Source organism: Pleuronectes platessa, chromosome 5 (assembly GCF_947347685.1).
Source record: "Pleuronectes platessa chromosome 5, fPlePla1.1, whole genome shotgun sequence".
NCBI lineage: Eukaryota > Metazoa > Chordata > Actinopteri > Pleuronectiformes > Pleuronectidae > Pleuronectes > Pleuronectes platessa.
This window is the reverse complement of record NC_070630.1, coordinates 12,699,760-12,715,323: the sequence shown is the minus strand read 5'-3', so window position 1 is coordinate 12,715,323 and position 15,564 is coordinate 12,699,760. Positions and strand designations below refer to the sequence as shown.

The following is a 15,564-nucleotide window of genomic DNA, read 5'->3' as shown; positions in this document are numbered from 1 at the left end:
CAATTTAGTAAAAATGTAATAAAACCCGTTGTCATATTTCCAGGTACCGTTTTTTCCATAAGTAATCATATTCCTACTTGTATGGAGAAATCCTATTCACATAAATCACAGGGGTGGCTGTGGTTCAGTAGGTAGAGTGGGTTCCTCTAACCAGAAGGTTGCTGGTACGATCCCAGTCTTCCCCTTCCACATGCGATGCCGTTCTCATCTGAGAAAAAAGTGCTGCTCATGGATCCACTGAACGAATGTGTCTGTGAAAAGCTTTGAGCTTTTAACAGTCATCAAGAGAAAGAAAAGCTCAATATAAATACAGAGCATTTAGTATCAGGAGGCTCCATGATTGAAGTGAGTGGCCTGCATTATACAGAGCTCCCTGTAGATTAACCCTTGGAGTGCACAGAACAGCCTCCTCCTGACATTAATTTGATCTATTTATTTTTCTATATTTAGAATTGTTTTTGTGATGATTAAGTTGGAAAATCCTCGTTGACCTTCTAAGGTCGAGTAAGTGAAGAGCGAGGGCTCCGCTCAGACAGGAAGCAGTTTTGGCAGCGAGAGGCATCTTTTTCCATGTGTCAGAGTCACGGAGTCATCGGTTAACCATTTGTCTGCTTTAGATAAAGTAAAAGGGATGACGCTTCCAAAGCACAACACATAACCTTCCAAAAATATCAAATTAAAGCAAATTAAATGGACAAAAAAGAGTAAACATTAAATTTAAAGTAAATGTGTCTCTTTAGAACTTTTCCCCATCATGTGTACATTAAAATACAGTATTTTTAGGAAATGTGTGGGTGACATCTGATGGACAAGACAGGAATTACACACAAGCTCAAGAACTGAACAGTCAAATGATAAAAACGGTTGGCGATTGCAACAAAAATAATAACAAAGTACAAACTATTTAAATTGCTTTATTACCTTAGATTATACAATGACCTAATATAGAATAATAACCCAATTTGTGGTTTAAAGTTTTTTAAAAGAAAAGAAAACAACCAACCCCTCAACATTAATTTACCTACTTATGTACAGCCGCTTATCAAACGTTCCCAGTCAAATTCACGATGAAACAAAAAGTAAAATATATCAGAGCTGGTAAGTCTGTTCTGTCTCAGCATCATTTTCAGGATAAACTACCTGTAAAATATATTTTTTCCTATGAGAGGATATCAACAACAAAAAACTACAGACATTGAGGAAAACCACAGAGAACTTGATGATAAATAATGGAATATAAAGAGTTAGCTGAAAGGGAACTCATCTCTGATCCTAGTGCATCCAATCCCAAATCCTCCTTTTCCTCAGAAGAACAACAAACTATACATAAACTTTACATATCACAGAATGAAAGCATACTTCCCAGGGAGGTTGAGAAACGTGCGGCCATCATTGTTGGGGTGGACAGTGAGTGGGATCACTGGGATCTGGACACTCTGCCTCCACGGGCAGGTGGCTGGTTGGGATGCCCACGGGGGGACGGACCTTTCTTATGGGGCTGAAGCTGCGTGGAGACGACCCGGGGGAGTGAGCAGGAGAGCGGACGGGCAGCAGTGCAGGACCGAGAGGGTGCTGTGGGAGGGGTAGTGCCAGGGGAGAGGGGCTGCGGGGGTACCTGCGAGGGGCCGACCAGATGGGCCGATCAGTTCTGTTTGAGGAGGGGGGGAGGACGGGAGCGTAGGTAGCAGGGATACTCATTTCGGATTGGCTGAAAGCGTTGCCAGAACATTCTTCCAAACGCTCCAGAGTCTCCTGAAACAACAAGAAGATGCATAAGTGATAATCATCGGTGGTGTTTTATATATGATCCTAATTCTAAAGGGTCAGTATGTCAGATTTAGCTGAAAGGTATCTATTGGCAGGATTTGAATATGAAATAATCATAGTGATGTTTTACTCGTGTGTTTCATCTAAACTTTATATTTACATCGGGAGTGTGTCCTCTCTACAGAGACCGCCATGTTTTTTACATTAGCCCAAAATGGTGAGGTGAGTGGTATTCAGCTGCAAAATGCAACTCCACCACTAGATGTCACTAGATGCTACACACTGACGCTTTAATGAAGCTGTAATTTGTACCAAAAGCATGACATGTTTCAGAGCATGGTTCTATAGGTGGCAGTTAAATATCTCTTCATGATTGTTTGCTATGAGCTCTTCTCCACACATTCAGGATTCCCAGAGAATGAATGACTAAGGGATGAATGAGTAATGAGTAATGTTACATTTTTTTACTTTTAGGGAATTTTTTTGGGAATAGTGCTGGGTAGATGAGTAGCTTTTAACCCCAGACCGTCATTGTCCTCAGGGGGATACAGCCTGATGACTTAAGTGGTCCCCTGATCTCTCCTCTAGCGCCACCAATAGGAGAAAAAGTAATTTAGTTCCTTTTAATTAAAACCAATAGCACACTTGCATCATGTCTTATTAGTTCTTATTTGTTTTCATTTAACAATAATCCTGTTTTCAAACTTGAACAGCACCTTGAAACATTTTAGTTTATGGAAAAGTATGACGAGCTTTCGAAAAGTGTATTATTATAATTATTATCGTTATTTTTATTATTATTATTAGGAAGGAGGAGGAAAAAGAATAACTTACATCTTCATTGAGAACATAAAGAGGCATTGGACTCCTACGACCGAGTGTAGTTGGTTTCGGTACAACATCCACTGCAAACACATATATTCAGTTTAGAAATGGGTCACATTCTTTGTAATTAAAGTGTGAAATAATTATGGGTGACATGGGTCAAAGGTTAAGTTTTTTTTTGCATTTGTGTTGAAACCAGTGCAGCTATTTCTCACCATCGTGGCCATTTTCACTCTGCTCTAAATAAACAGGAGCTCTTTGGGGGACAGGTCGATGCTTCTTTCTACAACAAGAAGAAAAGAACTCCTGAAAACACATCCTGCCGTCAAGCTGCAGGTCGATGTGCTCTCCAATTTTCCACTACATGTTCAGAGCGGTGGAGTTGACACTGTGGAGCCACTTTAGACTCTAGTCACATCCTTAAGAGCAATATGAAAGAGAGAGAGAGAGAGAGAGAGAGAGAGAGAGAGAGAGAGAGAGAGAGAGAGAGAGAGAGAGAGAGAGAGAGAGAGGAGGTAAAAGAAGAAAGAGTAACTCTCACTTGGAAGGTTTCCAACAGGCACACACTGTAACCAGGGTGATTAGGAGGAATATGCCCCCGGTGGACAGGATGATGTATAGCGAGCTCCGTCCTGAACCAGAGTGAAACAGAGAGAGGTATATGAGGACAAGAGAAGAAAGAAAAGAAAGAAAGAAAGAAAGAAAGAGAGAAAGCCTTTGTCAGTCACAGCGTGATAACAGCACAGCAATTCCCTCTCACTAACTTGTAGCTCTGCTTCACGTTTGCTTTTTCACTATTTTATCCGTTTTGTCTTGACACTGGGAAAATGAAGATTGCAAAGAGAAGGTCTTTGAGGCAATAGATTGTTATTTTCTTCTTTTTGACTGTAGGCTTACAATGAAACATGACCAGGATATGGAGCAGGAGGGACGTTCAATTCTTTCCCCCACTGCCTGTTAAGTCTTCAGAGTCCTCTGGCAGTGAAGTAGCACATGAGGGTCGTCGCTCTGAGACTTTGAGCCGCGCTCCTGCCCATGCAGAGGGAACAGAAAGCTGTTTGAGGGCCTGAAGCTGCCTCCTCATGCAGCACATCACAGTACAGCAATAATGAAGTCAGGATTACTGAGGTCCACTGAGGCAAAGCGTCCCCCAGCCCCCCCACCTGCCTCCTTTTCCTCTGCTCCCTCCTCATAAATAACTGTCCATTCATTGGATTAGAGTGCCTCGGCCTCGCGCTCAGTCTGACATGTAGTTCTATGCTGGCGCCCAGTAACAGCCGTTCGGAGCCAACTCTGCCGCACTTGGATTTGCACTTTGTTGTAAACAACATTGTTAGAGAGGCAGGCATGCAGGCCTGTGTGTAGGTCAGCATGAGAAGATAATTGCTTCTGCGAGCTGTAAATGGATGGTAGTTGAACAATGAGATAACACAGAGTACTACAGTTTTCATAAGCAGCACAAAAGGGAACAAAATATTTTCTTGGATCCGTTCCCTGATCCGGATTCCGTGCTAATATTTTATGAGTTCTTTCCTGACCCATGTTCCATCTTTTTCATGAAGTATCATCTGTTCAGTTGTTTTTGCTAAATCTATTTTACAAACAGACAAACCAACGAACACATTGGGCGGAAACAGTCTCCTACATTTATATGAGTTATAGACATAGTTGCAATTTAATTAGCAGATTAGATTTTTATCCGTAAAAAATAAAATAATCTCATATGAATTTTTTTTATAGATTAAGATTAAGATGCATTTATTAGTCCCAAACACATGCACAGGCACAATCATGCAATTGTAGGAAAATGTAACCTCTGCTTTTGACCCATCTGGTGCAGGACACACAGAGCAGTGAGCCACCATGTACGGCGCACAGGGAGCAGATGTTGGGGGAGTAAGGTGCCTTGCTCAGGGGCACTAGACAGGGTAGGGAGAATCCTCTTGGATTTTTGGACAGGTCAATTCAGGTTTGTCTTTTTGTTGTTTCTCCGTGGAGTCGAACCAGAGACGAACCAGAGATCTTTTCTGCCCACAGTCCAAGTTTCTGACACTAGTCCAATACAACTATGCAGCAGCTTGTACATCGGTTTACACAGACTCCACCTCAACTAACTCCAAATGTAAACTTGTCCTTGCAGATGATTGTATAATAATAATAATTGATACTTATTTAATAATATAACCCATATAATAGTATTTATCTTATAACATAACATAGCAATATAAACCGGAAAAAGGTTTACTGCATAATGATTGCTTTTTACAATTTGAGTATTTTTGCTGTGATAGGGAACATGATCACAGCATCACCTCCTCCATCTTGACATAAGCTTGTATGACTTGACATCCTACCCGTGTAACATGCCACCTACTGTAGACAGTGAGCTTGACAGGTGTGCTCCTCACGCTGCTGATGGGGTTCTCCACTGTGCAGGCGTAGATGTCGTCGTCTGACATCCCGACCCGGGCGATGGTCAGCACCTTCTGGTCAAGGGACAGCAGCAGGCGCGAGTCATTGGCCATCACCTTGCCTCCCTTCAGCCAACTGTAGATGGGCTTTGTGCCGTTATCGTGGGAGCAGTGCAGGTGGAATTGCTCGCTGTACTCCAGGATGGAGGAGGCTATCATCTGGACGTAAGGTTTGGACACTGGAACTGAGGGGGACATGGCAAAAGACACAGGTGAATTCAAACTGTGACAGGGAAGTTGTTCTCTATTTACACTGAAAAGAGAAAGTTGTCAGTAAAAGGTACAACAAGAAAACCGCAATACGTAAAATAATACTAATAAAAAATATAATAAAATAAAATAAAATCTGCTGGGATAAAAACATTCTCAAGTCGAAAAGAAGGCCAAAGAGAAGAGATGTGATTAAAAATAATCGCAGTTGGTAATACACAACTTAAATCAGTTTTTGCATATTAAAGGTGATTAAGAACATAATTGTGTTAATCTAATTTGTTAGTTTTAAGTTGGACAAACTTAATTAATTTGTATGTTAACAACTGAAATTATTGTTATAGTTTTATAGTTTTCACTGCAAGAACAACTGAAAAGTGGAATCAAAGTTGATGCCTCAAAGAGAAAAAACACCAACACGGTGAATCACTGTATGGTGCACTGAAGAAAGTTAAACTTTATGATAATGACTTGCGCAACAGAATGTATTTTTAACAAGTATTGATTTGTGCTTCAGCTCAGAACTGCTGCTCAGTTTGTGTCCGGTGGTTTGAAGTACAGAGAAATGAAGAGGATGGTAACTCTGCACACCATCCACAGTGAGCTCGGTGTGCTGCTCCCCGGTGAAGCTGTCGTCTGTGATGGAGATCTCCACCTCGTACGCCCCTTCGTCTGAGAGCTGCAGGTTGTGGAGCAGCAGCGACCCATTCTCACACACCAAGACGCGGTTGCGGTACTCGGGCCTCAGGTTCCCGATGATGTCCGTCCCTATGGACTGCACCACGGTGATGGGTTTCTCTTTGCTCCTCTTCAGCTGCCACTTTATCACGGGCTTGTCGGAGCTGCTGCTGGAGTAGCTGACTGACAGCAGGGCCTCTTTGCCCACCGTGCCCCTCACCACCTGGCTTTGACTGGTCACGTTCACCCCCGACACCTCACCTGGATAAAAAACAGGAAGAGACAGGGCTTTAGTTACGAACTCTGGGAGTGTACAGAGAGGAGGACACGGATAGGACAGTTCTGTGGGACAGTCACTAGGCTGTCTGTGATGCGCTGCCACACTCAAACAATAGAGAACTTTTGCAAAGACACACTAATTACTGTGACACTAATTACTACTATTACAAACTGAAGTGGAAAATCAGGGCAGTGAATGGCCGGGATGCCGATACACCAGAGTTAGAAAGTAACAAGAGACCGTTATGTAGCTATACACTGATAAAAGGAAAGTATTGGAACACCTTATTAAATGCTGAATACTGAAATGGGTAACAAATTAAGTTTTTTCCAAATTTATGTAGGCAAATTTAAATTATTTAACAAAATTGACAAATTTGTCTAATCAATTGTAATATTTATTTAGTTATTAAACAGGTCAGCATACAGTATAAATATACGAATACTTTTAATGTACGCCCATTTCATTTTTAAATTCCTGTTTGTGGTCATAGTTTAGTTATTCACAACTACACCTATAAGACAAATTGGCTTGCTGATGTTTATTTGCTTTCATCACCACTGCTGGAAATATATTTAGTATTGCTTTTTTTGTGGGGCATTCGCTTTGTAAACAACTATATATATATATATATATATGACACTTTTAGAAAGGACCTTTGTTCTTTGGACCATTATCTGGTGTTAATCAGTAACATAGTTAATGAACAGAAATTCCGTACTGTGCTTTTAATGTGCTCAAAAACATGCACACATGTCACTTTGCTTCTACTTCTGGATGTCTAGTTATGTCTTGATCACGAATCTCAGAAACCCCCCGCCACAGGAATTCCCCTTGACCCCTCGCCGTGAACAAGTAATAACTAATTTTGATTTGTGCTCCTCAATTATCCTCCAGCTCCCGCAGGGACACGGGGATGAGGTGTTACAGTGAGGAGCCACATTTCATCCTTTATAGACGAGGCCTGTCTTGGAAACCAAACGCAGCGAAGCTATTATGTTCACAGGGGAGGCTCCTATAACTCAGCTGTAGCTAGACACATGGAGGTCTAAACATTGGCTTCGGGCCTTCGAGGGGCATCCTACTGTTCGGCTGTTCAACGAGAGAGAGAGAGAGAGAGAGAGAGAGAGAGAGAGAGAGAGAGAGAGAGAGAGAGAGAGAGAGAGAGAGAGAGAGAGAGAGAGAGAGAGAGAGAGAGAGAGAGAGAGAGAGAGAGAGAGAGACCCTGCACTGTTAGCTATTCTTCGCAGTGAGGCTGTTAGCAGGGCATCGCCTCATTGCTGTGGCAACCATTTGGTCCGCCTGACAGGGGTTGCCAAGGCGATAAGACAAAGGGCATGATTGTTGGAACTAGTTTCCTCCACTGAAAAGAGTGCGAGCGGGTTAGAGAGAGAGAGAGAGAGAGAAAGAGAAACTCTTTGTCACCGGCGAAGTTGGTGATAGACACAGGATCCAGTGATTCTTCTAAAACCCGACTTGGTTTGGTAAACTGGACCCTTGTCACGGCCGTGAAATCAAATGAAACATTTTGAAAAGCAAAATCAGCACGTGGTTAAAACTTGTGACATCACTTTTTTCACGTAATTAAATGAATTTGCCTAATACACACACACACACACACACAATATGCAGGCCCTGCCCTATTCAACACTTAACCTACACATCCCCTTCTTACACATTTACAATAGACACTCCAGGATCCTTCAAGCATCTTACTGGGGCCCAATAGAGAGGGCACCCTCTGTCAGAGAGAATCCATCGAGCTGGAAACACACGGACAAGAAAAACCTCTCTAACTTAACCTGGATTAACTTCACTTCCAAGAGGGATAAAGGATGCGATGGTGTTTGAAGAGACACAACGAGAGTTATCCAAAGAGTGTAAACTAAAACAGGAAAATGAATATCTGTAATTTCAGTTTTTGAGAAAAATTCCACTTGTTTTGCTCGTCATCTGAATTAACAGAAAAAATCTCCAGAGAATTCTCCACCCTCTAATGTCTGGACGGGTCAAAGAAACGTTTGGACTCACCTGTGACGAGGAGGAGGAGGCCAAAGAGCCACAGCAGCGCAGGAATGTCGGTGATACTGTCGCTGCTCGAGGAGGTCTTCCTCTCCACCTTCATCTTGAGTCCTGGGCAGAGTCTTTCTCCCAGTTAGTGAGCATGGTTTGTCCACCCTGGGCACGTCCCTGTGGCTCCACACACTCTCTCCACCACACTGCCTGCCTGCCTGCCTCCAACACTGGCCTCTGCCTGGTCACACTGAGCCCCTACTCTCCACACAGCACCCCAGTCACAGCCAACAACAGCCAACTGTGTGTGTGTGTGTGTGTGTGTGTGAGAGAGAGAGAGAGACTGTGTGTGTGTGTTTGTGTGTTGGAGTGAGACAGAGACATAGTGTGGATGAGCTCCACTCTTCCACTCCACACTGGAGCTAAACGGTTTAGGTGGATACATAGCTTTAAGCATCTGTCATTTTTTAAGAACTTTCCTAAACGAAAGTGGTGTCTCTTTTCCCGAGTTGAGCTTCTTTGCAAGGATTCCTGCCACAGCTGCAGCTCTTGAGAGGAGCCCACTTCACGCTCCGAAATGTCTGAGCTGGAAAAACAATTCACTTCCCCTTTTCTCTGGCCCACTTTTGTCATGTTCTCTATGGACTTAAGCTTCACAATAAATTCACAATTTGTCACTTGGCCTCCCCCTTCTGCTGTTCTTCTACTAACAAACACACACACACACGCACGCACGCACACACACACACACACACACACACACACACACACACACACACACACACACACACACCCACACACACACACACAGGCTCGAAGCACTTTGCTCCAGCGGTATGTGTCAGGTGCATGACTCATGTAACTGTGCCTGTCTGTCTGAAGAGCTGCGTGACAATAAAGGCAACAAATAAGACGAGATAAAAATAACTTGTACCCGTTTTGTCCTCTAGGTGGTGTAGGAGCTACACGAGGGAACTGAAAAGCAATATAAAACCAAAAAAGGCACTGGTCATGTTTTGACATTAAAACCGTGACCTAGAAGACAATCTTGTCTTTTTTTTCTCTGTCATTTAAGAAAGTGAAAAAACTAAAGTGGGGTGCATCACATCAATCTAAGAGAACATTAAAGGAAGGTGCTCTTTAAAAAGAACAGAAAGTCAGATATTAAGAAGCTCATAGTACAAAAATGGATTGTAGGGCTTTAGACCCATTTACCCTTCTCCCGACGCCTATTTACCATTGAGTTCTAATGTCTTATAACCTGACGTGCTGCCTATATGTAGCAGTATAGAGGATTAAGGCCTGTTTTTGCATATTGCAATCTGACACTGTTCACTGTTTTGCATTTTGCATTTCACTTTTTACTTTACTTTTTATATCTTTTATCTTTTATATATTTTTATTTAGATGTTCATTGTATGCACCAATAACTAGAGCAAATTCCTTGGAGGTGTAAACCTACTTGGCAATTAATACTTTCTGATTCTGATCCTGATTCTGATTCTGATTTGCATGTTCTGATGAGTCATTTGCTTTTTGACATATAGCACAGCAGCCTTCTCCTGAGTTCTTGCAGCATCTTGTGTGACAACAGAGGGCGGCTTCGTGCAGAGGAGGACGCGCGGCTGGCAGAAAGCGTCAGGACTGTGGGAACCAGCGGCTGCTTCGACATCACTCTCTCTCTCTCCCAGGGCTCGGGCTGCTGTGTAGTCAACCATCAAAGCTAAAAAACCTCTCCCCTCCACCTCTGCCCTCGCTCAGAGCGGCGCCTCCCTCGTCCTCTCATCTTCGAACGCTCACTAAATCAAGGGGGACACTTTGCAGTCAAAAGAGCAGAGAAGAGAGAGATGGGACACAGACTCTGTGCCTGTGTGTCCCAGTCGGTTTGTGTGCATGTGTTATGACAGAAACCATTGTCACATTTAGGCCTCGGTGAGATTGATGCCATCCTGTGTGAGGCAGACATACAGATGTGACAAAATACAAAACGTCAGGACGCTCACATCCTGGATTCCACTTTAATACAGATCAGGCGCTGTGTATGAGAGTGCAGCCCACGCATTAATATCCTCTCATTATTGCTAAGTGCATTTAAAACATCTCTTCTTGAATGGCAAGGCAGGCATTAGAACTGTGAAGCTTGCGCCCCCTGCTGTTTGTCCTGGCTCCTTCATCTCTAATTACCACCCAGGAGACTACAGACATCTTCTGTCACTGACAAGCTGTCTGAGGTAGAGAAGGAAACCAGCCAAGCAGATTTTCATATGATCTACTCCTGAAATAGTCCACTTGAGCTTAACAAGTTGTAAGAGGTAGGGACAGCGCTGTTATTCGTTAGTAGCTTTCAGGCTGCCCCTGTGTGTCCACAAACTCCCCTCACATGACTCACACGAGGGTCGAGAAAGACACAAACACGACTTTCAGGCTCAGCTTCTCTGAAAATATGTCTTTTCCCTCGCTCGCAGAATCCAGCGGGACCAACCAAGTGGGTGTTGTGCTATGTTTGGAGGTGTGCAGAATATTGATTGCTCATCCGCAGTCATTAAAGAGACAGGAGAATGTGGACATGTCACCTCTGGGACTGAGTAGGAGAAAAAAAAGAGAGGAATAAGTCCACGTGGAAACCCATAGAGGCTGTTTGTGAGAGGGAAGCGGAGGAGGCACGTCAGCCTGAGAAGGAAGTGCTCTGCAAAACCGCTGAGAGCAGGACCCATGATGGTACCTCCACAGCTGGTGACACAACCACGAATCTGTGTGTGTGTGTGTGCGTGTGCGTGTACGAGTATGACAATGAAGGATTGCAGTGGGATCTGCATGGCAGGGGCTGTGTTCTTCCTGTGTGAAAATCCATGTGCAGTTTGAGTGTGTGCCGTGCGCTGTATGTCTCAGATGTGTGTGGGCGGGCTGAGTGGGAACATTGGGAGACTGAAGATGCTCTAGCCTGTTTCTCATAAAGTGAACAAGACGGCCTGGGCGAATTAAGCAACCACAATGTTATTCCTTTGTGATATAAACAGCCTTATTGCAGTGAAGGTACCACATGTATTGCAAAACATTTGACGGGTGCATGTGAATTACTCGGTGTTGTTTTTGTTTATCAGCAAACGGCTTTTTCCAGCAATAGAGAAACATAAGGAATGAGCAGTTTGTCGATGTTGTATAGTTTTCCCCAAAAAAGCAATCAACATAAAATAAACTGTTCAAAACAAACATCCTTATCCTCCCTGATAAAACCGCTTCACTCGGATTAATGAGGTTTAAAACAGACATGTCACCGTATATTTAAGGTGGATTTATTTGTGCGATGCCATGACTCTACATAAAAGTGCAGCAAGTTACTATGCAGTTAGATTTAAAGCATGAAAGCTCTGCAAACAACAGGATATATATATATTTTTTTTTTACATAAGTCAAACAATTCAAATCCCAGCAACACAACAATAGAGCATATTGAACCAGTGTGTCAAAAAGGTAAAGCTGTACCAAATGTATCTGGAAAGAAAAGAGTAGTTAATTCATGCTGTTGTGGAAGATCAGATTTATAGGATGAGATCAAAATGAAAATGCAACTGCAATCTCAGAATAAATAGAACATAGGTAGCTTCTCTTCTTTTGATAAATTTGAAATTTTAATAATTTTTGTAAGCAGGTCGAATAATAAACCATGTTCGAGATACAAGCACACGAGAAAACAACGCAAAAATCTGAAATAATTTAAGCCACAGAGTTACGCCAAGTCTAATGCTGATGATGCATACAAGGTTTATACACAGATGGTCTGAACTGATCCTTGCACGATAATCCCTGTTTAGCATTGAGAGGACACTCATTTTCACGTTCACAGATCATCATCTAAAAACTAGCACACTACCAGAAGTTTCACAAGTACATGCAGTGAGTTGCAAATTCTGGGTCAAAGACATCCGCACTGATGAGGCTGCTGGAGGAGCAGAGGAGGAGTGTTGAAGTTCACGAAAATTCACTGAGGACACCCTCCAAACTGTTCATTTTTTCTACTGATAATTTGTGTTGAAAAAAAAAAAAAACGACACCTGGGACGAAAAAAGGTGTGTCTGAAAGCCAGACCAGTCAGCTGACACCATCGCCAGCCATCTCCCGCCGCCTTGCTCCCCTCCCCCTCTTTTCTCTCCATCCAGGTCAGGGCAGGGGAGTCACTGCTCTGGCACAGATGTGTCGTCGCTCTCTACTGCCCCCGATCCTCCTGTCGCTAAAACGAGAGAAAAAGGCGAGGCGTGACCGCAGAGCCTGGAAAACAACAGTTCCTGTGTGCGCTCGTCAAGGCTGAACAGTGTGATACAATCAGAAAACTGACATGTGGGCGGATCTTTTGTAAAAAAAAGACAGAACACTTGATCAAAACTCAATATTGAGCTGCTACTTACGGATGAGTCATTTTCAAGGAATCTTTCTAGAATACAATTATATTGAGGCGGAATTTACTCTCTAAGATTTAAAGTACGGAATTAAAACTTTCATGGTGACGGCTAACATAACTGATGAGCTTAAAAAACCCACACTTCTTATTGTGAAAAGGGGGTCTACCCCAATGGGAGGTACTTTGGACGCTCGATTCCACTTCGACAGGCCCATTAATTCTGCTCGGCCCTCAGACGCGTAAATATACTGTACCTAAAGCACCTGGAGCTATAAATACTTCTACAAAAGCATGAGAGGCGGCCGGCAAATGGGTTAGGGAGAATCATTGACATAGATTCCTTGTCTCAGCCACATCCCCAAAGAAAAAAGCGTCTGTCTTACAGGGAAGTGAGAGATTTCGAGGGATGGGTCTCTTAATGCCTACTCCAGTTTACATGTTCTTGGTGGTTCAAGTTAAAAAATATATATATATCGGGTGTAAATGTGAGGTTATGAGCTTTAATAGTTTTTATTTTGTGTTGTTTTTGTCTTCAGAAATGTCTTGGAAAGGTTTTGGTTTGTATCAGCGTGAAAACAAATCTAAGTGCAACCGTTTGCTTGTTTTGAAATCATCACCATTACAAGGAGACACCAGCAAAAACATCTTAGGACTGATTGGATCCTCAAACCACTCAATAAACGTCATAAAACACCATAATGTTATGGCAATGTAACTTGACCTTTTCAATCTAAACCAACCACTCGTGAACATGTTCTCTCTCTGATGACTCGACGCCACATCGAGAAGAAGATTCATTTAAAACCACTTTAACAGAAGATTTAATTGAAAGATTCAATCATCTGTTGCTTGAGTCCTCATGGGGTAATTAAATGAGTCATTCGGTTTTGTGTGGCATTAATCACATGTGGTATTAACCATAATGGGCTCTAATCGGTGTATTAAATTGTCTATGGCTTTTAAATGGGCTTCTTTCCTGTGTTTAAAGCAATAAATCAGGTTGTTTTCCTGCATCCTGCTCAAGTGTGTGACACAGAGAAAGGATTGGCCTCTCTCTCGTCTAAAAATGGAACATTGGTCAAATCAAAGAAGACACATGTTCTGGCGCAACATGGAGAATTTCCTTACAACATCCCACTAAACAGAAGAACTGCGCAACTTATGCTCTCCATCACTTACCTTATGTCACCTACTGCAGCTACACCTCCTGATGGGAGCATCTCCTACCATCCTTAAAGTCACTACCCATAATGCCATCGTCACAATGGCATTATGTGACCTAGTCTTATCCCTCGTCCTACACCACTGACCTGTGTCCCCCCGGCTTCCGTTGAGCACATCCCCAGTGCTGCTCACCTCCTCCCCTTCCGCTTTGTCCTCGGGCTTCATCTTCTTGCGGGTCATGTGGCCCCGGAAGCCGGCCTGGATCTTGGCGGCAGCCCTGTTGGCCTCTGGGTCATCCAGGGGGATGTCCATGATGTCCTCCTCCTCCTGGGGCCGACTGCACTCCTCCTGTAGGACAGCATATCAAACAGTGTTTAATCCCTTCAACACTCTCATCCTTAACAGATTGTGAACTTCTTTTGTAAAGCAATGAATGTGGTTGTTGTCATGTATATTACATGACTCCAGTGGGTGCTCTCTCGAGGCCAGTAACTGACATTTAACAGGAATATTTTAAATGCTCTCCTTTTCTCTTGTTGTCATAAAAATCTATAAATACACTGCTGGAGGAAACATGTCTGGGACGGACTGTTTGGTGATTAATTACCATGGACTGTAATTCACTGTTGAAAAATGATGAACCAGTAAAGCTATGACTGCAGTCAACAGCAGCAGCTCATCCAGAGACTGAAAGTACAGCATCCGCTGTCCCACAGGAAACATGGAGGGGGGGGGGGGGTGGGGCGCGGGGAGAAATCCTGGCTTGTCATAAAGTGGCAGAGGAAAAAGCGGCGAGGCTGTCGACGAGTTATGTAAACACCAGTTCTCGATTGTGTGGCAAAAAAATGGATCGGCTACACCCCGGGCTTTTGCTTTGTAGTAACAGATTGGCATTTCACACAAAGGCAGCTCGCAAAACAAGCCCACCACCATCCCACCACCAGTGCTGCATGTCTCCAGTGAAACCCCTCCAGTGTAGGAGTGTGACCACCCACCTGTTCAGCCAGTGTTCATTAGCCTCTGTGTCTGACTGCTCACTGAGCAGCCACAATCCGGCTGCAGCAGGGATGCAGGATTCTACCAGCTACACTGCATCTCAGGGGGCTTGTTGGTTTTATTGCCTCAGGGTCCTCATGCATTGATATATAATATTCTGATAAAAACCTCAGGTAATATTAACAACTTGAAAAAGCTTAAAAAGCCTTTAGAAAATATTGTTTTTACGTCCTCCCTTCTCTGTAAAGAAATATACCACTTGTGATTCATAAGCACATAAATTGTCAACATTAACTCTCGGGAAGCGACAATAACATCAACACACGGCAGGGTGCAGTCTGAGGGACAACTGAACACAACTGAAAACGTGAATCAAAATGAAAGAGAAAACGTCTTTAAAAAAGTTAATCTGAAACTTTTACTCACATTATGGCAGTCCATGTTTCTCAGAGATGACTTCAGTCTTCAGGTGAGCTGACCTAGTACGACTTTTGCGCTTCGATTTCTACGCGGACCCAGCAAAGCTGTGTTTGAACGAGTCTCCAGTATAATACAGATGCCTCACTGGCTTTTTACTAACAATCACTGTATGTTCAGGGACACCCGCTCACGCACACCGAGTGAGAGAGAGAGAGAGAGAGAGAGAGAGAGAGAGAGAGAGATAGGAGAAAGAGAGAGGATGGGAGAAAGAGGGAGGGAGGAAAGGAGAGAGAGAGACCTCCTACAAACATGACAGCATGTGCTCCATCTTTTCAGTCTCATTA

At 43.2% G+C, this 15,564-nt stretch overlaps 2 protein-coding genes across 2 annotated transcripts; both read right to left on the bottom strand.

The window, feature by feature from the left end:
• Nucleotides 1-945: 945 nt before the first annotated feature.
• On the bottom strand, nucleotides 946-8,448 carry hepacama (hepatic and glial cell adhesion molecule a). The gene is made up of 7 exons (XM_053423439.1): nucleotides 8,263-8,448; nucleotides 5,865-6,212; nucleotides 4,967-5,248; nucleotides 3,134-3,224; nucleotides 2,808-2,875; nucleotides 2,602-2,672; nucleotides 946-1,752 (listed from the first exon to the last, which is right to left on the bottom strand). Exons 1-7 carry the CDS (start codon nucleotides 8,354-8,356, stop codon nucleotides 1,390-1,392), a joined length of 1,317 nt encoding a protein of 438 aa, XP_053279414.1. The 5' UTR covers nucleotides 8,357-8,448; the 3' UTR covers nucleotides 946-1,389.
• A 3,968-nt stretch (nucleotides 8,449-12,416) lies between these two features.
• Nucleotides 12,417-15,399, bottom strand: LOC128440324 (neurogranin). Its single transcript, XM_053423011.1, has 3 exons — nucleotides 15,227-15,399; nucleotides 13,951-14,152; nucleotides 12,417-12,472 (listed from the first exon to the last, which is right to left on the bottom strand). The coding sequence occupies exons 1-3, from the start codon at nucleotides 15,239-15,241 to the stop codon at nucleotides 12,417-12,419; spliced, it is 273 nt and encodes a 90-aa protein (XP_053278986.1). The 5' UTR covers nucleotides 15,242-15,399.
• Between the last annotated feature and the right edge of the window lie 165 nt (nucleotides 15,400-15,564).